Below are 27,509 nucleotides of genomic sequence, written 5' to 3' on the forward strand. Positions count from 1 at the left end.
GAACTTTACTTCTTAAAATTCTTTTTTCATATGCTTATGGTGGTTCAAAAGACAATTTAAAAAAACACCTAAACCATAACATCCCAGTTTTCACAAAATTCATTTGTTAATCTTACTGTGTAGATATCAAAAAGGGCACCAACCATTATTGCTTTATTCTCTATGCAATACAAAAAGTGGGATTTTATTGACTATGTGCAGGATAAATCATTTCAGTCCTCAACTTTCCTTTTAGGATGAACTTATTTAAACTTGCTAGTTATATGAAGCATGCTTCATTCAAAATTGCTAAAAGTAGTACATGCATTAGCTTTCTAAAATAGTTCTTATTTCTTACTTAAAATATTCTCTTCAAAGTGTTTCCATTGCCAACTATAAATAATTTCCAAAGATTCTGCAGACCAGATGGTGAGAGAGAGATATAAAAACTCAATTTCTTTGTAATGTGATGAGGTCAATAGTACAGAGTTCAGAATCTCCAATTCCTTTTTCAATTTAAAAATTCCAGTGGATCAAGTCATTTTTAAATTATTGCCTTAGTCTTTGGCCTTCCTGTAAATTTCTTGTCAACATCCTTGCAATTATTTAATGAATGTACTCTGTCTTTAAAATTAATCATTAACTTACCTTCATCTTAAAGTATTTTTTCTAAACTGTTCATTTAATTTATTAGATGAAATAGCACATTTAAAAGCATTAATCTTATTAATAGCTATTAAAAACAAGACAACAGGCCCAGGAATATGACTCAGCTATCAAAAGAATAAAATCTTGCCATCTGCAACAACACAGATACACTGAGTGAAACAAGTCAGAGAGAAAGACAAATGCCATATGATTTCACTTATATGTGGAATCATAAAAAAGTAAACAAACACACAAAAACAAAGTCATAGTAGAACATCTTGACAGTTGCCAGATGGGAGGGGGCTTAGGTGAATGAACGGAAAAGGGGAAAGAATTAAGAAGTACAAATTGGTGGCTACAAAACAGTCATAGGGATGTAAAGTACAGCATAGGAGATACAGTGAATAATATTGTAATAACTATATATGGTGTCAGATGGGTACTAGATTTATTGGGGTGATCACTTTTTAAGTTATATAAATGCCCATCACTATGTTATATACTTGGAACTAATACAATATTGTATGTTAACTGTAATTGAAAAATAAAAAATTATTCAAAACAATTTTTTTAATTCTCAAAATGGAGTCACTTATGCTAAATTCCATGTCACCAAACAGAAGCTAAATTAGTTTCCACTCTCCCAGAAATGGAATCTTAAGCCAGCCAATCAGGAATCACTTGATCAGCACTAGTTAGGTAATCTGCCTGATAAACCTCTGCCATCCCCCTAAAGGAAAGTAACTTGGCAATAACCAACTCACTTTTTGGCCAGTATAAATTCCTTGTTCCTGCTTTCTTCTGCCTATAAAAGTCTTTCACTTTGTGCAGCTCCTTAGAATTCCTTTCTATCCGCTAGATTGGATGCTGCCTGATTTGAATTGATTTTTGCTGACATAAACTCTCAAAAATCTTATGCCTCCAAGGGAAAGCAGAGTGTGCCACCCCAAAATATGACTTTTTTTGGGGGGGGGGGTGTTGATTTTTTTAAAGCTGGTTGTTGTTTTTTTAAGCTGGTTATTTTTAAGAAATTAAAAACTCAGGAAAAATCTTTGACTTCCCCCTAACAACCTAAAAGAATTTATAGAGTACCTGCTCCAGGAACGGAGCTATCATCATAGATAACTATAGTTTAATATCAACTAGGTGTGATAGGCAGGGAGGAACCTAGCAAGGCCCATTTGATCAAAGTCCTCTCTGTGTCCCTTTGTTAAGGATGGTCCAGCAAACATTTATCAAACATTTGCTTTTCCATATCCATGTGAATTACCTTCCTGACCTTTGAAATCCCAACCACACCATCCACCTTTCTCCTTAGTTCAAGGTGACATATAAGCCTCAACTGCCAGATTTGTCCTGGGATCTCATATTCTTATGACACCATCATATGTATATACTTAATAAGTTTATTTTATCCTGTTAATCTGTCTCCTATCAATTTGATTGTTAGACTAGCCAGAAAAATTTAGAAGGGTAGAAGGAAAATAATTTTTCCTCTCCCACACCTGTTTTTAACACAGCTTAAGATTTCAGAATGGCATTTTCCCTTTTAAGGTTTTGGAAAAGTATTATCTATTCCCAGTGGGGAAAATAGGCCCCAATTTAATTTACTTAAAGAGATAAATATAACCTGTCTATATTTCATCATAAACCTACTGCAACTAATTCCTTACTGTCAGTGGCTACTGCAGGATTTTGCCAGTCCCAGTTGCCCTCAGACCCATTCCTCATCTTTTCCTGTTATGCTCCATCACAGGGGCTGTGTTCCCTGGCCCATGTCAGCCGGCTGCCAGCCGGGTTTGACCAATGGTGAGACTAGAGGCTAGGAGACTGGAAGGGGGAGAGTAAAGAAGAAAGCCTTCCATGTTACTCAGTAAATGGGTTGGAATGTGAAATGTGCTGCCTCCAGAACCCCCCAAAATCTATGAGGTGTGGTGCCTCCTTAGTGGTGGGAGGTACAAGTACAATAATTTTTCCCTTACTTTAGAGGGGAATGTCCCGGTATGCCCAGACCACTGGACCTCTAAAGACTTTGCCCATGTCATAGGCCACTGAATCTTCATAAGGTTTATCTCCCACCCTCTGGAGCACAGGTATCTTTTCAAAGCCACCAACATACTTGTTACTTCTTGCCTATCCAGTCTAATGAAGCCATAAATATAATAAGCCAACGTTATATTCTGCATCTTCAGGTGGTCCAGATCCCTTTTGGACTATATTATGCCAGAGGATGGAAAGTTAACATGGCCCTAAAACAACACAAAGGTATTCTGCTGTGTCCATCCCACAGGAATGCAAACTGCTTTCTATTCTCTGGTCTTATCAGGATAAAAAAGAATGCATTCATCGTATCAATAGCCTGTTCCAGAGACCATGGAAATCTCTGGCCAGGATACATATGGCACAGCAGACTTCACCTATTGGGCTCTGAATCTGAAAACTGACTCAGATACGGAAACTGGGCACGGCATCATGGATAGATGCCCTCAACCTCCTGCATCCATTCTCGATCTCTTTTTATTTTATAAATTAAGCAACACTCAAAACGCTTATTGGTTGTCCATACATATTGCCCCTTGACACAATCTCTTAGTCATCTTCATAGCTCTGTACGTGTCGGACTCCCTTGAGGGCCATTCTGCCTTTCTTCTTATAATATTACATTCACTTGGCTTCTGACTGTTTTAGTCCTACCACCTGGCCTCTGTTACTTTAAGATCCTATCGCCTCCACGACTATGGGGGAGCTCAGTCTTATGACAGCATAGCTCACCTCTGCAGCCCTGTCCTACAGAAGACAGTCACCACTAATAGGCACGATCCTTGAAGACAGGGACTCAATGATCCTGGTGCCCCTTTTACCATCACATTCCTTATTGTTTTGGTAAATGAGGCACTGCCGGAATTCTTCTGCAGAACATGGTCAGAAGGTAGATTTTTCAGCCCGGCCAGGCGTGGCTCAGCGGTTGAGCATCGACCTAGGATCAGGAGATCGAGGTTCGATTCCAGGTCAGGGCACATGTCCGGTTGAGGGCTCGATCTCCAATGACTCTCTCATCATTGATGTTTTTCTCCCTCTCTCCCTCTCCTTTCCTCTCTCTGAAATCAATAGATTTTTTTTTTTTAATTTTTTTAAAGATGGATTTTTCAGACATACAATATAAATGCTCCAAAGTCTACATTGTATCTGAGCCTTCTATCCTTTACTGCCTCCCAAAGCAGCATGAATGTTCCATTCCACCTTCCAAAGTTTTCTGCAGCTAGTTAACACTATTTCCCAGGGAGTTAAGTCCTGTGTTACAGAGAACACTCTCATATCCACGAATTCTTCTTTACTGAACATTGTATCTCAGCATCATCAATCAGGATCCTCAGGATCCAGTTCCATATATGCTCTCTCAGCTCCTGCCATTACCTGTTGGCTAGATCTTGCAGCTCCTTTAGCATAGGTCCATTTCTCCCTTTAGCAACTAAGGAAAGTGCTGGATTGTATCGTTACTTAACCCTAATAATTAGTCTGGTGGCCAGCAGGGGAGATGGAGGTTGATTATGGGGAGTGGGTGCATATTGTCTTACAAGGTAAAGGCCTCTACATTATCTTTAAGTCAAGGAGGATCATGGCCTTTAACAGGGAGGAGAGAGTTACTGCTTCAGGCCCAGGTCCAGGGGAATACAGGGATATAAGATTTTCAAGTTCATCAACCCAGATGAGATAGGCCCATCTCAAGTTCCAGGTTCCCAGCTCTTACTCTTTGGTGTAACAGACTTGGCATGGCTGGGAATTCACTGTTCCACGGAGTTTTGCTACTATTATAAAGTTCCGGACCTGATCTTCAACTTACCTGTCATCCAGCTGCCAGATTTGAGAGACCACTTAGTCTTGAGTTGGAGGCTAATTGCCCTCAGTATTTCTTTTTTTTTCCTCCAGTGCTTCAACAGCATGTAGCAAGAGCCATTTAATTCCGTAGTCCTTATAATTACTACTCTCCCAAGGTATTTTAAATACCTGAGTTATTACATTTTGCAGTACACCCCTTCTAATACAACCCTACTCCTGTTCAGCACTAGTGAAAGTTTTAACAATGGCCCAGCTGCCCCATGCCAGGCACCATCGCTACTCCACCTCCTACCAGTGATGGCATTCTTGTTGCTAGCCAGCCAGTGAGCTGTCACTGCTAGGACAGCATGGCATCAGCTTTTCTAGGTGGGATTCCCTAGAAAACAGATTATGAGGCAGAGATTTGTGAGCAGGAGGCCTATTGGAGGTTTCTGGAACAATACCTGTAAGAAAGTGAAGGAAGTAGGACTGGGTAGAAGGAAATACGTTGAACTGCTTAGGAGTTGCATCAGAGGCTTCAGCAGATCCCGTGGGGAGCTCTGGAGTTACAAGTGACTCTTTGAGTCATCTCAAATAGAAGCAAGGGACCAAGTTTTTGTACACCTGCATCAACTAACTATTGGAAGAGTTGTATCCTTGGGCCAATCGGTGTCCTTCATCAAGGATCTCAGCTCTATAATCCAACAGCCATCAACGTACCCTCCAGCTAGGAGAATTAGCACCCCTGGCTGAAGGAGGGATCTGGGCAGCACACTGCAAGATCTACTATAGTTAGATTCTGCTCACACTCTACAGGTTCATAAGCCAAGAGAAAAAAGAGAGGTATTGAAACAGAACAAAGAGAATAGACAACTGTTATATTCTTGAAGGGATTTGCTTCTAAAACAAGAATGCTGGAGGAAATAAGTTAATAATGAAAGAATAATTTTGATATTACAAGGAAGTAAACTGAGGTCATGTATGACTTCTTTGACATCCATGACCACACCCTCCCAGTGTCTCTTCCTCCCTATCTGGTCACTCCCTGGTTTCCTTCACTGACTCCTTTGCCATCTTCCCCTTCCCCACACCCTTACAGATGTGGCCTATGTTTCTTCCTCAGTCCTCTTCTCACTCTGTCTCTTAGATGTGGGTGACAAGCAGATCTACATCTCCAGCTCTCACCTCACTTCTGAGCTCCAAAATCTAATTTCCTGCTACCTGCTGGCCATCCCTTCCATCCCACTTCAAATTCAACATGTCCAAAACCAAATTCCTTAATATAGGATTCAAGGGCCATCACAATCTGGACCCTATCTAGTTAAGTTATTCCTCCTCTACAGTCACTAAAATTCTGCCTTTTCCACCAGTTATTTTCTGGATACATGTATATTTTTATGTCTTTGTGCCTTTACACATACTGTTCCTACCAGCAATGCACAAGGGTTCCAATTTCTCTACATTCTTGCCAACACTTGTATTTTTCTTTTTTTTTCTTTTTTAGTAATAGTTATCCTAATGAATATAAAGTGGTATCTCATTGTGTTTTTAATACGCATTTCCCTAATGATTAATCATGTTGAGCATTTTTCATTTGCTTATTGGCTATTTGTATATCTTCTATGGAGAAATGTTCAATTCCTTTGTCCATTTTTAATTGATTTTATTGTTGAGTTGTAGCTCTTTATATACTGATTATCAGTCCCTTATCAGATATATGATTTGCAAATATTTTCTCCCATTCCATGGGTTGCTTTTTTCACTATTGGTAAGTATCTCTTGATGCAAAAGTTTTAAATTCTGATGAAGTATTTTTTCTTTTGTTGCCTGTGTTTTAGTGCCATATCCAAGAAATCACTGCCAAATCCAATATCATGAAGATCTTCCCTTATGTTTTTTATAGCTTTAGCTCTTATGTTTAGGTCTTTGTTCCATAATGACTTGATTTTTATATATGGTGTAAAATAAGGGTCCAAATTTAGTTTTTTGCATATGGATATCCAGTTTTCCCAACACCACTTATTAAAAAGACTGCCCAGCCCAGTTGTTATGCCTAAGTGGTTGAGCATCAACCTGTGATCCAGGAGATCAAGGTTCAATTCCTGGTCAGGGCACACACCCCAGCTGCAGGCTTGACCCCCGGGGGGGGACGTGCATGAGGGAGCTAATGAATGGCTCTATCATCAGAGATGTTTCTATCTCTCTCTCTCCCTCTCCCTTCCTCTCTCTGAAATCAATAAAGATATATTAAAAAGAAAAGACTGCCCATTTCCCATTTAATAGTCTTGACACTCTTGTTGAAAATCATTTAACTATATATGTGAGAGTTTATTCCTGGGCTCTATTCTATTCCATTGGTCTATATATCTTGTCTTTGTGCCAGAACCAAACTGTTTTGATTACTGTAGTTTTGTAGTAAGTTTTGAAATTGGGAACTGTGAGTCCTCCAACTTTGTTCTTCTTTTTCAAGATTGTTTTGCCTATTCAGGGTCCCTCTATATACATTTTAGGATGGATTTTTCTATATCTGCAAAAATAGTTGAGGTTTTGATAGGGATCACATTGAATCTGCAGATCACTTTGGGTAGTGTTAACATCTTAAACAAGGAAACTTTTTGATGATGGATAAGTTCTGTATCTTGATTGTAATGATACACGAGTGATGCATTTTTTCAAAATTCTTAGAACTATATAGTTAAAATGAGTATATTTTATTGCATGTCAATTATACCTCAATAAATTGATTAAAAGCTTTTCAAAGATACCATAGACTGGGTGCTGGAGAAGGCTGTGTCAATGGACACAGAAGAAAAAATGGGACCCCAAGAAAAGCCTGTTCTGTTTAGCCAAAGGATCTGAGAAGGAACTGCCTAACAAGACAGAAAGCTGAACCCTGGGCTACAAGCCATTAGGCCTCTCCCTACAAAACCAACATAACTTATAGCCTCTCTTGATTTTTTTTTTTTAATATTGTATTCTCTGAACTTTTTCTAGCTTTTCAGCTACCTCTTCTAAGTCTGACCTAAGCCTTATTGTCTTCTCCTAATTATCAGTAGGCTTCAGCCTCACTTAAATGAAAGTAATAACCAGGTCCCCAAGTGATTATCCAACCATCAAAACCCATAAGCAGGCCCTGAATTACTCCTGCATCTTACATTTGCTCATGTAGTTCACTCAATACATGTAGTTCACTGAAGTACATTTCTCCATCTGTCAAAATCCTTGTTAACCTTCAAGTCTCAGCTGAAGGGCTCTCTTAAGCTTTCTCAAATATCCCAGTCAGAATAAATGCTCTTTCCTCTGTTCTGAGCTTGTTTCATTAGGTGCCCTGCACTAAAAGCCAAGATCCTTTGGCCTAGGAATTAAATCTCTATGCCCTAGATAAACTTGATGGATGAATGAATGAGTGATCTGGCCTTCAAATTATAGGAGATTCCTATAATATTATAGGACTCCTATAATTTTATAAAGCTCTTATAGCTTTAGGGGACACATTAACCGTGGGAGAAAAGTGTGGTCCATAAACCTGTGCACAGGGCTATGGGGGTGAGGGAGGCCCAAATGTACGTGCGTTAGGTATAGATCTCAAGGTATGTTCATAGAAGGAAACCTGGAGGTCTGGTGGGGAGGTGCTGGGTAGGTTTGTTGGTAAGGGTGTTGGAGGAATATGTGGAGATAAAAATAAAAGATTCAGAATGATTGATAGACAGGGAAACTGAGAGGGAGACGTAGCACAATGAGGAGCGACCATACCTGTGGGCAGTCCCGGCCTTTTGACCAGGCGGTGGTTTTCATTCCTGTGCCCATACCACCCCCATTCATACGTTCCTTAGCTATTTTTATTTTATCATTGCTTCATTCCATTGCTTCTTGAAGATTTCTTCATAAAATGAAAATACCCTTGGGAAGCATTTCGCTCTAATCAGTTAACATTTTAGCTACCAATTAAGCCAGTATGTAAATGCCAAATCTTAAAGGAAATGGAGTGTGGCAGTTCATTTTACAGGTCAGCTGGGCTAGACTGTAGGCCCAAGTTATTCAGTCAAAGACTCATTTAGGCGTTACAGTAAGGGTATTTTGAAGATGTGAATTAAATCCATAATCAATTGACTCTAAGTAAGTAAAAGAGATTATCCTAACTAATCTAGGTGGGACTGGGTCAATCATTAAAAGGTTTTCAGAGCAGAACTGAGGCTTCTCTGAAGAAGAAATTCCTCTGTGGATAACAGCTTCAGCTGGTGCCCAAGAGTCTCAGTCTGCCCTTTCTGATGGCCTACCCTGCCAGTGTGCCTCGCCGGCTGCCGCAACGTGTAAGCCCGTTCTGCGCAATAAATCACTTACCGCTTATCTCCTACTGGTTCTGTTTCTCTGGTTGAACCCTAACTAAGAGTTGGAGGCTAGGCAAGTAGAGGCCTGCATGAAGAAATAAAGGAAAGGGAGCAGTCAGCAAGCAGATGGGGGAGTTAATCTGACAATTCTGTGTAAGGCAGGCTTTATTTGGGAAGATAAGGGAAAGGCCAGAAAAGACAGGAGCCAGAGGACACAGAGTGCAGAGTAAAGAAAGGCAGAAGGGGTGCGGAGGCTGCGCCACAAACTCGCTCGGCAGCAGCAGCGTTAGTTATTGGCAGCGGTGGGAGCGCAGAGGGAGCGTTGACTTTCTGACGGATCCTAGTGTCTGCGGACTGCATGGAAGTTATTCCTCAGAACAGCACAAGCTCACTTTGGCTCCTTTGTGCATTTTTATTCTTTCGTGCAGAGAGGCAAACGCATATCTTTGCAACTAATGCTTCCAGATTCACCCACAGAGTTGAAGGCACCGGAGAAAAGAGCAGAGAGGGAATAGGTTCCTTGTATATCTAGAGTGTTTTTCCAAATACCATGCATGAATAATTCTCCAAAATTTTTCCAGAAACTAGGATGTATTCTTTTTTAAAAATATATATATATATCTTTATTGATTTCATAGAGAGGAAAGGAGAGGGATAGAGAGATAGAAACATCAACGATGAGAGAGTCATTGATCGGCTGCCTCCTGCACGCCCCCGACTGAGGATCGAGGCTACAACCCAGGCATGTGCCCTGACCGGGAATTGAACCCCAATCACCTGGATCCTGGGTCAAAGCTCAACTGCTGAGCCATGCACAGCTGGACTAGGATGTATTCTTAACTGTGTGTTTAAATAACCCAACAGCAAGAATATGACCTAAGGTAGGAAAAAATAGGATGTTTAGATAAATACACACTTAAATAAGCAAGTTAGTAAAAAGATGACAATGTATATGAGGTTTGACAAAAAGAAGAGAACCCCTGATCACTCTACGAAGGCATCTGCATGAGCATGATAAAACCAGGAATAAGTGAAAAGTTAGAGATGCAAAACTGGACAGAATTAAAACTGTACCTAAAATTAAAGGAATCAGCAATTGGGTGAGAAATATAAAACATAAGCTAGTAGGCTAGAATTTATCACGTAGAAATTACATTAAGCCCAGCCGGGCGTGGCTCAGCGGTTGAGCATCGACCTAGGATCCAGGCGCTCAGGGTTCAATTCCCGGTCAGGGCACATGCCCGGGTTGCAGGCTCGATACCCAGCTGGAGGCCTGTAGGATGCAGCCGATCAATGACTCTCTCATCGTTGATGTTTCTATCTCTCTATCCCTCTCCTTTCCCCTCTCTGAAATCAATAAAGATATATTAAAAAAAAAAATTTCGTGACTTTCAATTAGACACTGATTTCTTAGATGGGACACCAAACACAAGCAAAAAAAAGAAAAATTAGAATTCATCAAAATTAAATGAAAAACCTAACAATACCAAATGTTGGTGAGGATGAGGAGTGATCTTTTATACTTTTCTAATGAAGATATAAAATGATATAAGCACTTTAGAAAATGGTAGTTTCTTATCAAGCTAAACATAGATCTATCCCTTGACCCAGCAAATCCATTTCTAGGTATTTACCTAAGAGAAATGAAGAATACCTAGAAATATTCTTATGAAATTATTTTTGTGGAGAATGTTATTGACTCAGTAAGCCCCAGTGCAAGGAAGTCCCTCAGCAAGGTGACAGCAAGGAAGCTCTGGAGCTGCCTATTTGGGGGAGGTGTTAAAGCTAAGGGGTCCCTCTTTGGAAACCTTTGTCTTTATCCAGCTATCAAGAATGGTAGAAAGTTAGAATGGTTAAAAGGATTGTGTTCTTAAAAAGATAAACTGATATTTATTGAGCACTTAGTACATGACAGGCACTGTGTTACATAGTTAATCTCATTAATGCCCCATAGAAGTGAATATAATAGTAATATTGTCTTCATTTTACAAATGAAGCTCAGAGAGGCTAGCAGCTTGACCATGGTCACCCAAATAAATACATGAGTGTACATGGCATAGTTAAAAGGAGCAAGTCTGTCTCCTTTGTCTTTGTGTTTCCAATGTCTAGCACATATCAACTGTTTAAAGAATGAACAAACTAATGAATGGTGGAAGCACTTCACTGTGTGACCTCAGACAACATACCAGTATCTCTATTCTACACTAACTCTAATTTTTAAGACACAAATTTATAATTCAATGTTTGGTTTGGTTTTAAATGTAGACATTATACAGCTTTACCTTTGACAAGCCAGTGACATTTTTCTTTCAAAATTCCAAAATGCTAGCAGGACCCCTAAAATTAACTGACTAAAAATGAAACAAGCAAAAATGTAATAATTCCTTGGAGTCCATAGTAATTACTGTCCTACTTTATCTGCTGGGTAAAGGCACATGATGATAGTAGAGGCACTTAAAATACTAGCTGCTATAATAGATATGCTCTAGAATCTCTAAGTCTTAACTAATTAAATGTTTATTTCTCCTGCAACATCCAGTCCTATGGAGGTCAGCAGGTTGTAGGGGCTCTGCTTTACATGGTCAACCAGGGGCTCAGGATCCTTCTATTGTATGTCTGTGCCTTACTCCAGGTTCTCAGAGTTCTCTCCATTTACCAGATAGATTAGAAAAGAAAGTGAAGATTACTTGTACTTTTTATAGAACAAATATGGAAGTGGCACATATCACTTTTTTACATTTTATTGGCCAGACTCAGCCAGAAGGCCTCACCTAACTGCAAGCTGTATGCCCCAAGGAAGATGAGCGCAAGGATATTGAGAAGCGTGAACAGCCTTTGTGGAAACATCCAAAGTGAGGGAGGAGTGACTCTCAAAACCCAACAAAAGAGGGACATTAAGCCTATGACATCTAGACATCTAGAATATGATATAGTATAAATGGGCCACAACGAGATAAAAATATATGTATATTTATTGTTAATAATGGAATGATCATGATATTTTAATATCTAAAGTTCAGTGCAAAGAGAGAGAGAAAGGAGTAAAGGAAAATAAACTTAGTTCATAACTCTGCTTAATGTGAAATGAGGATAACAGGGGTCAATGGTTCCTGTTCTGGTTACTGACTGCTGTGTGACAAACTACCTCCAAACCATTGTATGAGTCATGAATATAAGCAGGACCCACCTGGAGAAATCTGTTCCATGAGGTATTAATGGAGGACACTTGGCATTCATCTGGCAGAGGGAGTGTCCTGGAAGGTCCAAGATGGTTTCATTCATACATCTAGCATCTTGGCTAGAAGACCAAGCTCAGTGGGAACTGTTGACTAGAGCATCTACACATGGCTTCTCTAGCATGGTGGCCTCCAGGTAGATGGACTTCTCACATAACATCAGGATTCCTGGAAAGTGGCTATACTTACATCAGACAAAATAGACTTCAAATAAAAACTATCAGAAAAGAAAAAGAAGGGCATTATATAATGAGGAAATGTCAATACACCAGGAAGATAGAACAATTATAAATATATGTGAACCGAACATCAGAGCACCTAATTATGTCAAGCAAACTGACAGAACTGAGGAAGAAAGAGAAGGCAATACAGTAATAGCAGAAGAGTTCAGTTCCCCATCTTCAATAACAGGACACCCAGATAGAAAATCAACAAGGAAACAGAACTTGAATAACACCAGAGATCAAATTGACCTAACAGACACACACAAAACATTTCACCCAACAGCAGCAGAATACACATTCTTCTAGGGACACACGGCTCTTTCTCCAGGAGAGATCACATGTTAGGTCACAAAACAAGACTTAGCAAGTTTAAGAAGACTGAAATCACATCAAGTATCTTTTCCAACCACAATGGAATAAAACTGGAAATCAACAATAAAGAAAAGCTGGAAAATTCACAAATATGTGGACATTAAATCAAAAAGGAAATTAGAAAGTACCTCAAGACAAACAAAAATGAAAACACAACATTCCAATACTTATTCTGAAGTCAATACTTAGTACTGAAGCAGTACTAAAAGGGCGATAAATGCCTACATTAAAAAAGAAGAAAGATCTCAAATAAACAACCAAATTTTATACCACAAAGCTAAAAAGAACAAACTCAGCCCAAAGTTAGCAAAAGGATATAAATAATTAAAGCAGAAATAAATGAAATAGAAATAGAAAAGCAATAGAAGAAATCAGCAAAACTAAGAGTAAGTACTTTAAAAAGATAAATAAAATTGGCAAACCCTTAGTTAGACTAAGTAAGGTAAAAAGAGAATACGCAAATAAAATCAGAAATGGAAGAAGAGATTTTACAATTGATGCCCCAGAAATAAATTTTTAAAAGATCATAAAAGGCTTCCATGAACACTTCCACACCAACAAACTAGAAGAAATAGATAAATTCCTAGAAACATACAACCTACCAACACTAAATCATGAAGAAATAGAAAGTCTGAACAGATCTATAACTAATATGGATATTGTGACAGTTACCAAAACTCTCCCAAGAAAAAAAACCCCACGATCAGATGGCTACACTGGTGAATTCTACCAAACATTTAAAGAAGAATTAATGTTGGCCTGGCCAGTGTGGCTCAGTTGGTTGAGCATAATCCCATCTTGTGCACTGAAAGGTCGCCAATTCGAGTCCCAGTCGGGGCACATAACTGGGTTGTGGGTTCAATCTCCGGTTGGGGTGCATGAGGGAGGCAACAAATGGATGTTTCTTTCTCACATGGATGTGTTTTTTTCCTCTCTCCCTTCCCCTCTCTCTAAAATCAATAAAAACATTTTAAAAAGAAGAATTAATGTCAATCCTTTTCAAATTCTTCCAAAAGATTAAAAAAGAGAGGACACTTCCAAACTCATATTACCCTGAAAACAAAAATACCACAAGAAAACAAAATGACAGGCCAATATCCCTGATGAATATAGGTGCAAAAACCCTCAACAAAATACTAGCAAACTGAATCCAGCAGCACACTGAAAAGATCACATACCATGATCAAGTGGGATTTATCCCTGTAGTGCAAGAATGGTTCAACATATGAAGATCAATTAATGTGATACAGCCGATTAACAGAATATAGAATAAAAATCACACGATCATCTCAATAGATGCAGAAAAGTCATTAGAGGAAATTCAACACCCTTTCATGATAAAACAAAAAAACTCTCAAAAAAGTAGGAACAGAAGGAAATTGCTTCAACATAATAAAGGCCAAGTATTTGGCAAGATTGTGGAGAAATTGGAATTCTTGCACAGTGTTGGTGGGAGTGCAAAAATGGTACAACAGCTATGGTAAACAGTATGGAATTTCCTCAAAAATTTTAAAATAGAACTATCATACGATCCAGCAATCCCACTTAATAGCTACATCTATATTGCAATTTGATCGAGAATGAATTGCCTCTCAGACAGACAGTTAAAATCTTTTATGTAACAGATAATGCTGCAATGAATCCAGGATTCCGCTTTAGGCTGCTCACTGTCCCCCAGGGCAGCCGGTGAATGTCACAGCAAAAAACTATTGGTAAAGGTTTTCAAGGAATCGTGAAAAGATAGGGACTTAAAGGCCAGCCTGCTACTTACGGTCAAATGAAAACTCAGGAGACCTGAAGCTATTTCCATCGGTGATGTTGCCAGAGTCTGGCCTGGAACTGAAATGCCTGGAAAAATGAGAAACAAAGATAGGACAGCATATGAACTGAGAGTGTGGACACAAAAAACAATATAATGTATGTAAACAGCTCCGTGCCCGGACATAAAATAGTTTAGTAACAATCAGAGATTCAAATCTGCCTGTATATAAGGATTTCTGTGAAAATTTACTATTCCTTATATGTTTTTCCTGATGGAGATGAAGAGGACCAACCAGAAGACTTTTATGATGAAAATATGGGTCAACCCAGAGTGCCTTCTATTACATCTGCCTAACTTCACTGGACATGGCAGAACCTCCCATATCCGGTGAACTTCGATGAGCCAAAACAGTAAGATAATCAGGAACTACATTCCACTTTCTTAGTCACAATAATACCACACTTGTCATCTCTGTCAAGGGCATAACTATATCACTCATCCTCTAACTGAATTTTGTTAGAAAAATGACCACTTATGCAAACCAACTAAGTAGATTAAATATGCCAAATTTAGATGGACTGGCAGTTTGCATATTAGCAAAATCTCTGTAATTTGTGTAGTTCATTATTTTTACAAAAAATTTCACAACTTATCTTAAGGTTGTATAAATTTAACTTCTTTCATTAAAAAAAAAAGGTAAGTTCTAGAGCTCTACTGTACAAGATTGTACCTATAGTCACCAATACTGTATCGTACACTCAAACCTGTGTCAAGAGGGTAAATCTCATGTTGTTTTCTTTGCACAATAAAATAAAACACAAAAATAACTGAAGAGCTTAAAGGATTCTAACAAGTATCAGGGTTAGTAAGGATCCCAAAGAGTGGGGAAGATACCTAGTTATTGGACTTGGGGATTTGAATCCCACATACAACTTGGTGACATTTGCTCAAAACCAAGCAGAGGAAGGAAACCTAACAGCATGAAAAGAGACGTGAAGCAGACTTTTGGTCAGCCCTGTGAGTTACGCAAGTGGAGCGATTCAATTCACAAACTTCCCTTTTGTAACAATACTGAGAAGCGAGTAGTGTCCTCCTGAAAGTCAGTGTAAGATCCTGACTTTTGTACATAAACAATACAATCACACTTGGCTCTTCCAAGGCAGAAAACAAAAGGGAAACACCCAAAATCATTCAGCTTTGAACTTGCAGAATAAATATTCCATACACATTCATATTTAAGTCATGCTCCTTGAAAAAAATCAAACTGTACAGAGGCATTGAAATATATAATAAATAATAGAAGTCTCTCTCCTCTCCACTTTGATATCACTTTGATATGTATCCTCCCAATTTGGTGTACACACATACTGACCTACCTACCTACACACACACACACACACACACACACACACACTTGAAATAAATGGTATTATCCTAACCATATCAAATCATTCTGCAATTTGTTTTTCTTACTTAAAATCTGTATAGCTACACCTCATTTTTTCTATTGCCTGCATGGTATTATATATGACTATTTAAGCAATCACCCATTGATGAATATTTTTTATATTATTTCTTTTCTTATATTTCAAAACTTTCTTAATTTATAAAAGTAATGCACGTTTTTAAAATTCAGACTGTACAGAAGTGTCTAAAATGAGAAACAAGTCTTCCACCACCCATGCCCACCAACTCCACCATTCCTACACCGATTACTCAGAGGTTTTATTAAGTTTCTGATTTAAGTTCTATTGCTGATTGCCACTGAAATTGTATGCAATGTATTTGTACCTCTTTTTCTTGATTGATCAACTATAGATGTTATCTTTTGACTCCTTATGGTAAAAAATTTTGAATTTCTGGTTTAAATTAATAAATTCAATATATGGATGAAAACAAAATATGGCATTTGGCTATTGAACAATCTCAGTCTGCTGCCAATAATGAGTCATCTTTTGTGGTTGCTATAAATAAGACTTTAGCTAGAGAAATATAGTTTAGCCCTGGCTGAGTGGCTCAGTTGGTTGGACTGTCATCCCATACACCAAAAGGTTGCAGGTTCAATTCCCAGTCAGGGCACATACCTAAGTTGCTGGTTAGATTCCCCTTCAGGGCACATACTGGAGGCAACCAATTGATGTTTCCCTCTCACATTGATGTTTCTTTCCCTTCCTTCCTCTCTCTCTAAAATCAATAATCATATCCTCAGGTGAGAATTTAAAAAAAATTTTTTAAAGAAATATAGTTTAGCCTGGATGGCGTGGCTCAGCGGTTGAGCATCAACCTATGATCCAGGAGATCACAGTTCGATTCCTGGTTAGGGCATGAGCCCAGATTTTGAGTTCGATCCCCAGCAGGGGGCAGCAGACCAGTGACTCTCATCATTGCATTGATGTTTCTATCTCTCTGAATTCAATAAAGACATATATATATATATATATATATATATATATATATATATATTAGTAAAAACTTGGATTTAGATACAGATAAACTCCACCAGGAAATGGAATACCTCAGTTGATATCACGGTCCTGCTGCCAACTAACTTTGTGACTGTAAACATATTACCTAACCACATGGTGCTCTAGTTTCTTATCTCTTCAAATAGAAATAATGACTATCTCACAGATCTGAAAGAGCATCAGATTAAATCATGCCTTTGAACACAATTAGTAAACCACAGAGGTCTCATTAGTGCCTTTCCTTTAGCTGTCTTTGTCATTCCTGGAGCTGGCCAGACAGTTGGACAAACAGGTTAAACCTCAAAGTCAGGAATCCTCATGGTACCCTGCTGCTTCTCAGGTTTCAACCCGTAAGAGATCTGATAGAATGGGGGTGCCAACAGGAGTGTTAGCTGAAGCAACAGTTCAGACGTCCTAAAGCAAAACCAGAAACTGGAAGCAGGAAAAACAGATGCTGGTTGCCACTGGCGGCAGCAACAGACAGCATCGCCCCACCCTGACTCGGGGCAGGCAGTGCGATGGGAGAAGCCCATGCATGGGTGTAAGTCTTTGAGACAGTCCCTGGAGCTGGATCTTGAGACAGAGGAGCAGAAGGAGAGAGAGGAGCTCCTGGCTACAGCCGGGATTATGTCAATGCCCTGGGTCACGACGACAGTCCAGGAGAACATACATGAGTCACACGGGAAAGCTCAAACCCAGAGCCGCCGGAGGCCTCACTCTGCTCTTTTGAAGAGAGCTTTCATTCTCTAAAAATGATCTCTCTGGTACTAACTCATCAGTAGACACATGAGGAAAGTCTGTCTGTAATTAATCTAAGCACGTCCGTAAGAATACGGCTGCTAGCGTCTCCTGTAAAGGATGGCACTTCACAGTTCTGGAGTGCACCTCCTCGCTGGGGGTCAGTAAGTAATAAGTGCATAGTCTGATTTTGTCAGACTATGGGCTTGATCTGGAGGCCTTGGGCTGAACAGGCTTTAACTGTGCTATGTGCTGGGTAATAGACAGTTGCATCTGAGACATGGCTGGATGGGGAGGGAACAAGTATGAGGTTCCCTTGAGATTTGAAATGAAAGAAGAAGCCATCCTCTGAGAGTGCTTCCAGCAAAAGTTAAATGCAAAGGAAGGAATCAGTTAACTGTTGGAGTAAAGTAGGAAGCCATGAATAAATGAAGAGTGTGGGGGTACTGAAAGAGTATTCTTAGGGAAGTGGGACTTTATTGGAGTTGCAATTTAGTAAGCAGAGATCAAATCAATTGCTTTTGGAGAAAGACGTGGAAACAGAAACAGGTGGTTCAGTCATTTTATATTGTTAATAGAACAGTAATCTTTTGTGTAACACATTGGTATGTTACAAAAATAATAGTAATCATAGCAATATAGTAGTGAGGTGATGCTCTGGATTTAGACACAGATCAAGTCCTACAAGAGCACTGGACTAGGAGTCAGAATATAGAGCTTTGATCCCGCCTAGGGCAGCTCAGAGAAAGCCAATGTCTTTGCAAACAAGTCTGAGGAATGGGAGCCCTGCCAAGTCCCACAAGATGTGGATCTCCTTGATAGAAATGACCCCAGAGCATGAAGCTATTAAGCCTGGAACCTATAGCTAACTACCCTTGGTAGGATTCCAGGTGTACCCGACACTCTTTAAATCAAATTAGCTTTCCAAGCTGAATTCCTGGTTAAGGTAACTTGAATATCCAGGCTACCTACTTAATTTCTCTTTATAAGTCATTGTCATTTTTCTTTATATTTTTAAATTTTATATTATGAAAAATTGCAAACACAGAGAAGTAGAGAAAATAGTATAATGAACATATTTATAACATATATAATGTATAATGAATAGTATAAAATACCCATTAACCAGAGTCAATCATTATCAAGATTTTCCCACACTAAAGATTTTGCCTCACTAAAAACTGAAATATTTTAAAGCAAGTTCTAGACCCAAATCATTTCATCCCCACTTACTTTTCTATGGGTCTCTAAAACATACCTACACTTTCTTACATACCTACAATATTCTGCTCTGTATGTATTAGTTTCTGTGAGCCAGGTTAATGGGAGATGAATGCATTCTCAGGGTGCCAACAAAATCAAGTTTCTCATTCTTGATGCGCAGGGAACTTGCTGAGGTCAATGTCACTGTGAGGACTCTTGGGTCACCAGGATCCCTCTGTCTGAACATGACTTTAATAACTGAACTACAATAATCCAGGTCCTCTCACTTCTCACATGCATAAGTCTACACACACCATGTACAAATGCACACACTGAGCACATACGAACACACATACAAAAGAAACTAAATGAAGTAAACCCCTTCTGCACAGGAAAACAGTCCGTCACTGTAGCAATTCTGGTCGGCTATTAAGATAAGCTACACAAAGAAACAAAATGCAAAGGTAACATCTATGCTGACTTGGAAAAGAGTAAAATGAGAACATCAGAAAGCTAGAAACGTATCAGCTTGTTGGGAAGGGAACTGGAAACCATATGTCAAAATTTGGCCAGTTCCACATTATCACTTCTTTTTTTTATCTTTATTGTTGAAAATATTAAAGATGTCCCCCTTTTTCCCCATTAACCCCTTCCACCCCACACCCACTCCCCACCCCAGGCCTTCACCACACTTGTCTGTGTCCATGGGTTATGCATACATGCATATAAATTCTTTGGTTAACTTCTCCCCACCCACTAACCCACCCCCACCTTCCCTCTGGGATTCATCAGTCTGTTCCATGCTTCTATATCACTGAAGCTATTTTGTTCATCGGTTTATGATGTTCGTTAGATTCCACCTATAAGCAAGATCATGTGATGTTTGTCTTTCTCTGTCTGGCTTATTTCACTTAGCATAATATTCTCCAGGTCCATCCATACTGTCCCAAAGGACAAGAGATCCTTCCTCTTTATAGCTGCATAGTATTCCACGGTGTAAATGTCCCACAGCTTTTTTATCCACTCATCTACTAATGGGCACTTGGGCTGTTTACAGATCTTCGCTATTATAAATTGTGCTGCTATGAGCATAGGGGTGCATATATTCTTCCTAATTAGTGTTTCAGGATTCTTAGGATATATTCCTAGAAGTGGGGTCACTGAGTCAAAAGGCAGTACCATTTTCAATTTTTTGAGGAACCTCCATACTGTCCTTTGCCCATTTTTTAATTGGTTTGTCTTCCTCTTGTTGAGTTGTATGAGTTCTTTGTACACTTTGGAAAATAGCCCTTTGTCAGATGAATCTTTGGCAAATATGTTCTCCTATACCGTGGGGTTCCTTTGAATTTCAAGGCTGATTTATTTTGCTGTGCAGAAGCTTTTTAGTTTAATGTAGTCCCATTTGTTTATTTCTTCTTTTGTTTCTCTTGCCCTATGAGATGTATTGATGAAAATTCCACTACATGAGATGTCTGTGGCTATTGCCTGTGGTTTCTTCTAGGATTTTTATGGTTTCACAACTTACATTTAAGTCTTTTATCCATTTTGAATGTATTCTTGTGTATGGAGTAGGTTGGTGATCTAGTTTCATTTTTTTGCCTATACCTGTCCAATGTTCCCAACACCACTTATTGAAGAGACTGTCTTTACTCCATTGTATGCTCTTGCCTCCTTTGTCAAATATTGACCATAATGGCATGGTTCAATTTCTGGAGTCTCTGTTCTATTCCATTGATCTATATGTCTGTTGTTGTACCAATACCAGGCTGTTTTGATTATAATGGCTTTGTAGTATAGTTTGATACCCAGTAAAGTGATCCCTCCAACTCTGTTCTTCTTTCTCAAGATGGCTGCAGCTATTCCAGGTCTTTTTTGGTTCCATATAAATTTCTAGCTCTGTGAAATATGCTGTTGGTATTTTCATAGGAAATACATTGAATCTATGGATTGCTCTGGGTAGTATGGACATTTTAATGATATTAATTCTTCCAATCCATGAGCATGGTATATTTTTCCACTTGTTTCATATCTTCCTCTTTCTTTTTTTCAGTGTCCTATAGTTTTCCAAGTACAGGTCTTTTACATCCTTGGTTAAGTTTATTCCTAGGTATCTTATTTTTTTAGTTGCAATGGTAAATGGTATTGTTTTTTCAGTTTCTCTTTCTGAGAGTTAATTGTTGGTGTATAAAAATGCCACTAATTTTTGGATGTTACTTTTGTATCCAGCTACCTTGCCAAAGTAATTTATCAAATCTAGTAGTACTTTGATGGAGTCTTTAGGGTTTTCTGTGTACAATATCATGTCATCTACAAATAATGACAGTTTTACTTCCTCCTTTCCAATTTGGATACCTTTTGTTTTCTTCCTGTCTGATGCCTGTGGCAAGGACTTCCAGTACTGTGTTGAATAGTGGTGAAAGTGGACAAACCTGACTTGTTTCTAAGGGAAGTGGTTGTAGTTTTTGACCATTGAGTATGATGTTGGCTGTAGGTTTGTCATATATCGCCTTTATTATGCTGAGCTATGTACCTCTATTCCAACTTTGCTGAGAGTTTTTATTAAAAATGGGTGCTGGATTTTGTTGAATACTTTTTCTGCATCTATTGATATGATCATATGATTTTTGTTCTTCATTTTGTTTATATGATGTATTACATTTATTGATTTGCTAATATTATACCAGCCTTGCATCCCCGGAATAAATCCCACTTGGTCATGGTGTATGAACTTTTTAATGTATTGCTAGATGCCGTTTCCTAATATTTTGTTGAGGATTTTAGCATCTATATTCATTGGGGATATTGGCCTGCAATTTTCTTTCTTTGTAGTGTCTTTATCTGGTTTGGGGATTAGGATAATCCCATAAAAAGAATTTGGAAGTCTTCCCTCCTCTTGTATTTTCTGGAATAGTTTGAGGAGAATAGGTGTTAATTCTTTGAATGTTTGGTAAAATTAGCCTGCAAATCCATCTGGTCCAGGACTTTTGTTTGCTGGGAGTTTTTTTTTATTACTGATTCAATTTCATTAGTTGTTATCAGCCTATCCAGGTTTTCTGATTCTTCTTGATTCAGCTTTGGAAGATTGTATGTTTCTAGGAATTGTGCATTTCACCCAGGTAGTCCAGTTTGTTGACATATAGTTGCTCATAGTATTTTCTTACGATCCTTTGTATTTCTGTTGAGTCAGTTGTTATATTGCCTCTTTTATCTCTGAATTTATTTATTTGTGTCCTCTCTCTTTGTTTCTTAAGTCTGGCTAAAAATGCATCCATCTTGTTTATCTTTTCAAAAAACTAGCTCTTGGTTTCATTGATCTTTTGTATTTTTTTTAATTTTTTTTTTAGTCTCTATGTCATTTATTTCTGCTCTGATCCTTACTATTTCCTTCCTCCTACTTACTTTGGGCTTTTCTTGTTCTCTAAGTCTTTAAGTTGTAAGGTTAGATAATTAGAAGTTTTTCTTGTTTTTTGAGGTAGGCCTGCAGTGCTATGAATTTCCCTCTCAGGACTGCTTTTATCATGTCCCATAGATTTGGGGTTATTGTGTGTCCATTTTTTTCCAAGAAGTTTTTTATTTCTTCCTTGATCTCTTTGGTAATCCATTCATTGTTTAATAACATATTATTTAGCCTCCATGTGTTTGAATGTTTTTTAGTGTTTTTATTATAGTTGATTTCTAATTTCATGTCATTGTGATCTGAGAAGATGCTTGATATGATTTCAATATTCTTGAACTTGTAGAGACTTGCTTTGTGTCCTAACATGTGGTCTTTCTTTGGGAATTTCCCATGTACACTTGAGAAGAATGTATATTCTGTATCTTTGGGGTGGAATGTTCTGTAAATGTCAATTAATTCCATCTGATCTAATGTGTCATTTAGGATCGCTGTATCCTTGTTGATTTTTTGTCTAGAAGATGTATCCAGTGATGTCAGTGGGGTGTTAAAGTCTCCTACTATGATTGTATTTCTGTCAAGCTCTCCCTTAAAGTCCTCCAAAAGTGTTTAAATAGATTTGGGTGCTCCTATATTGGGTACATATATGTTTATCAGAGTTATATCCTCTTGTTGGATCGATCTTTTTAGTATTATGTAGTGACCTTCACTGTCTCTCATTATGGTTTTCGTTTTGAAGTCTATTTTTTCAGATAGGAGTATTGCTACCCCTGCTTTTTTTTTTTTTCATTTCCATTTGCATGGAAAAATTTTTTCCATCCCTTCACTTTTATCCTGTGTGAGTCCATTGTTCTGAGGTGGGTCTCTTGTAGACAGCATATATTTGGGTCATGTTTTCTTATCCATTCAGCTATCCTATGTCTTTTGATTGGAGCATTTGTTTACATTTAAGGTTATTGTTGATACTTATCTATTGCCATTCTTTCTTTATGTCTGTGTTCCTCTCCTTTTCTACATTTCTTCTTCTTCTTCCACCAGCCCCTTTAGCATTTCTTGTTGTGCTGGTTTGGTAATAATGAACTCCTTTAGCCCTTTTTTGTCTGCGAAGCTCTTTATTTCACCTTCAATTTTACATTATAGCCTTGCTGGATAGAGTAGTCTTGGGTTCAGTCCCTTATTTTTCATTACTTTGAATACTCCATGCCACTCCCTTCTGGCCTGACGTGTTTCTATTGAGAAATCAGCTGTCAGTCTAATGGGTGCTTCCTTGTAGGTAACTTTCTATCTCTCTCTTGCTGCTTTTAAAATTCTTTCTTTATCTTTAATGTTTGCCATTTTAATTACAATGTGTCTAGGTGTGGGTCTTATTTGGTTCGTTTTGATTGGGACTCTCTTTGTTTCCTGAACTTGAGTGAATTTTTCCTTCACCAGGTTAGAGAGGTTTTCTGTCATTATTTCTTCAAACACATTCTTTAATCCTTTCTTGGATTCTTCTCCTTCTGGAACTGCTATGATGCAGATATTGTTATGTTTCATGTTGTCCCAAAGCTCCCTTAAACTGTCTTCCTGCTTTTATTTTATTTTATTTTATTTTATTTTATTTTTTAATATATCTTTATTGATTTCAGAGAGAGGAAAGGAGACGAAGAGAGAGAGATAGAAACATCAATGATGAGAGAGTCATTGATCAAGCCCACAACCTGGGCATGTGCCCTGACCAGGAATCGAACCTTGATCACCTGGATCCTAGGTCAACGCTCAACCGCTGAGCCATGCCCGGCCGGGCTGTCTTCCTGCTTTTAAATTGTTTTTTCCTAATTGCTGCTCTGATTGGGTGCTTTTTTCTACCCTGTCTTCTAATTCACTGATTCAGTCCTCAGCTTCTTCTAATCTACTGTTGATTCCTTCCAGTGAATTCTTTATTTCAGCTGTCATTCTTCATTTCCAATTGATAGTTATTAATTTGCTTGAGCAACCTTATAACCATTATTTTGAACTCTATATCTGATAAATTGCTTGCCTCCATTTCATCTAGTTCTTTTTCTGGCTATTTCTCCTTTTCTTTCATTTGGGTGTTGTTTCTTTGTCTCCCCATTTTATTGTGTTGGTTGTCCAGAGGTACCAGGTCAAGGCTGCAGGGAGTAAATAGGGCCTCCTTTCTGGGGAGTACCAGTAGTTAGCCAGGTCCTGGTGGCAGGACTATGTGTTTGGGAGGCATTGGGTCATGATGGCAGGGCCAGGTACAGTACGTGAAGGTTGTAGGCCAGGAAGGCAGGCAGGCCGGTCACTCTGCATGGAGGAGTCAGGAAGGCAGTCAGGCAGGCCTGACAGGTCATGTTGAGGAGGCACGGCAGGCAGGCCAGCAGGCAAGCTATGAGTGCCCCATAAAGGGGGTGGGCCAGGCCAGCAGGCAGGCAGGCCTTGCACCACATCAAGGAGACACAGCAGGCAGGCAGGGAGGCCGGGTGCACCGCGTTAAGGGGGCAGGCCAGGCAGGCAGGCATTGTGCACTTTGTCAGGAAGGCGCTGCTGGCCCAGAGGCAGGCAGGCAAGCAGGCAGGCAGGCAGGCAGGCCAGCAGCGGGACCCACTGAAGGTGGCAGTCAAGTGGGCCTACTGTGGGTGCTGCACCAGGGAGGCGCCACTGGCAGGGAGGCAGACTATGGGCTCCGCATCAGAGAGGTGCAAGCCTGTGCAAAAAGCAGCCAGGTAGGCTGTGTGGGCCAGATCTCTGAGGTGCTGTGCCCATCAGTGGCCTCGGGGCGCTGGGTCAGGCTGCTCCCCACAGCCACCTCCCAAGGAGGACCTTGAGGATCCTCCAAAGTGTGTGCTCTCCACTCTCAATCAGAGAGAAGCGCACACTGCAGCTGCGCAATTCTTCTGCCACAAACTCCTGCACCCCCAGGGAGCCCCCGCACTGACTGACGGGTGCCCCCCACACTCATACCCACGCACACACTCGCCCTCTCAGCCTCCGTCAGGTGCTGTCAGCTGCCATCTTGGAACCTCCCACATCATCACTTCTATTTCAGTGTATAAGGACCCATTAATCTTCCCCTGCCTTCCACATCACACCCAGTGTCCTCCTCCCGACCCGCAGGCCCAGGGCAGTGACTTCATAGGACGTCCTTCTCTTTTCCTTCCTTTCTCTCCATCTTCCATACCTACACACTCCCTCTTCAAACACCTCCTCCACTAACTCCCCAAAGTCCTAATTTTAAAAACTATGGACACATTTCTTTGACCTAACATGTGACCAGTACATAGCATAGTGTCTGCTATACAGCCTCTGCTATGGTCTTAAATGTTTCTGCCCCCCTTGAATTCACATGTTAGAATCCTAATGCCCAATGTGATGGCGTTTGAAGGTAGAGCCACTGGGAGGTGATTAGGTCCTGAGGGTGGAGCCGTCATAAATGGGACTAGTACCTTATAAAAAAGGCCCCAAAGAGCTCCCTAGTCCCTTCCACCACCTGAGGACACCAGTTTCTAATTGTGTAAATTTTAATAAATTGTTTTTAAAATTTCATTTATCCCACGTACACAATGGGGATAACAGTGTGTACTAGGCAGGGTTGGTATAAGGATTAAATTAAATAATGTATGTAAGGTTCCTAGCACAGTGCTTAATACATACTGAGCTCAAAATATTGTGATTTTTATTACACAATAATATTTATTATCATTAAGAAATCTCTGGAGGGAACCTGGGAAATTATGTTTACTTGTGAAATGGAAGGCTAAACACTTAACCAAATTAACTTCAGGGAAGGATGGCAAGTGGTATTGTTGTAGGAGGTGAGAGCGGCACCAGGTGTCTGACCTGGGTTCAGCAACCTCGGTACTCGAGTTCTGGCTAAGAAAAAAATTCAGAGCCAGGACTCCAACTTGCTAGAAAAGATTTATTGGTAAAGCAAAGAGAAAGTACATTCAAAGAGAAAATTTCAAGCAGGCAGCTCACAGAGCTTCCCTGGGGAGTGGGCTAGGGTTCCTTTTAACCCCTCAGAGTGGGGACTAACTGCTTTCCTCTTTAAACTGACCTATCAGGGCCTGTCCAGTCATCTTCTGTCCTTGTTTGGAGATTAGATGGGGCTTTCCTCCAGCCCCCTTGTTCTCTAAGGGTAGGGGTCTACCACATGACTAACCACATGCCAAGGGCAAAGAGATCAGGAGAATCTGAACTGCATGACCTGAGGTAGTCTAGGGTGGAGAGGGGGTCTTAGGGGCAAGGTCCTGAATAACAATACTTATCTCCCATACCTGCCATTCTAGGCTGGAGAGGGGGTTTCAGGGGTGAGGTCTCACATATTTCCAGTATCTGCTCTACCAGTTCTTTTTCATTGCTAGGTGTCCTGAATGTTCTGCCCTGGTGACCTTCTGTAACTGGTCCATTGTTCTTGCTTTGCTCATGTCTATTTAACTGCCTACCACAGTATCTTTAAGGAGGAAAAACTTGACAAATTAAATTTTGAGGAAGTAAGCAGCATGTAGATAAAAGGACACTGGTCAATATTATCAGCCTTGAGACCTTAAGAAAACCTTTGCTGGGTTTCCAAAGAAAGGTTGAAATAAAAGTTGCTTGAGATTGGAATGTTTTGTAAGGCAATAAGGAAACACAGTGGGTGGCACCTGTTGATTCCAGGCGAGAAAGAGAGCTAGGGGACAAAGTGACAGCTCCAGGGAAGGCAGCAAATGTATTCTGGATTTCTCTGAGGAAATGGTACTGTTCTCAGGAAGGTGGGGTGCTGTGTGCTTGAGGAATTTGGGCAAGCGGTGGTTAGGCGTCAGGTGGCCATGGAGTTGACGTCCATGAGAAGAAGTGGAAAGGGGAATTAACATTAATCTAACAAGCCATGTGCCAGGCACATTATCTCATTTAAGTCACCACAACCCAATTATAGTAGTTAGTGCTTTCATTTTACAGACAAGGAAAGTGAGGCTGAATGAGATTATGTAACTCGTCCAAGTTTGCTCTGCTAATAAGGGGAGGGAATTGTGATAGTAACTCCCCAGCCAGCAGACTGAGGTCTAGTGGTCCCAGTTACTCCATTCAATAAATGCCCACTGAGCATCTACTATGTGCCAGGCATAGGGCCAGGTGCAGGAGACACAGTGGTCAACAAAGATAGTCCCCTACTCTCATGGGACAAAGAGTCTAACAAGGGAGTTAGAGGCAGCCATCAGTCAAATAATTCCACTTATGAAGATAAAATTACAAAGTGAGACATGAGTACATGTATCAAATGGACTCCTCTAGATGTGGGGCATGATGGATGCCATGAGGAGTGGCTCTAGAATTTACCTGGAATTAACTAGGTAAAGGAGCAGTGAAGAAACACATTTCA

The 27,509-nt window shown here is 39.7% G+C and overlaps 1 protein-coding gene and 1 pseudogene across 1 annotated transcript in view; one reads left to right on the forward strand and one right to left on the reverse strand.

Moving 5' to 3' along the window:
• The window catches only part of BLOC1S6 (biogenesis of lysosomal organelles complex 1 subunit 6), a 38,429-nt gene extending 26,437 nt beyond the window's left edge, over positions 1–11,992 (reverse strand). The window contains exon 1 of the mRNA XM_016211306.2: positions 11,959–11,992. Within this exon, the coding sequence (XP_016066792.1) occupies positions 11,959–11,977 (19 nt within the window). The 5' untranslated portion in view covers positions 11,978–11,992. The remainder of the gene's footprint in view (positions 1–11,958) is intronic.
• Positions 11,993–13,310: 1,318 nt separating this feature from the next.
• On the forward strand, positions 13,311–14,719 carry LOC107536122 (large ribosomal subunit protein uL3m pseudogene; annotated as a pseudogene).
• The last annotated feature ends 12,790 nt before the right edge of the window (positions 14,720–27,509 follow it).

This window comes from Miniopterus natalensis, chromosome 1, assembly GCF_054644295.1.
Source record: "Miniopterus natalensis isolate mMinNat1 chromosome 1, mMinNat1.hap1, whole genome shotgun sequence".
Taxonomy (NCBI): Eukaryota; Metazoa; Chordata; class Mammalia; order Chiroptera; family Miniopteridae; genus Miniopterus; species Miniopterus natalensis.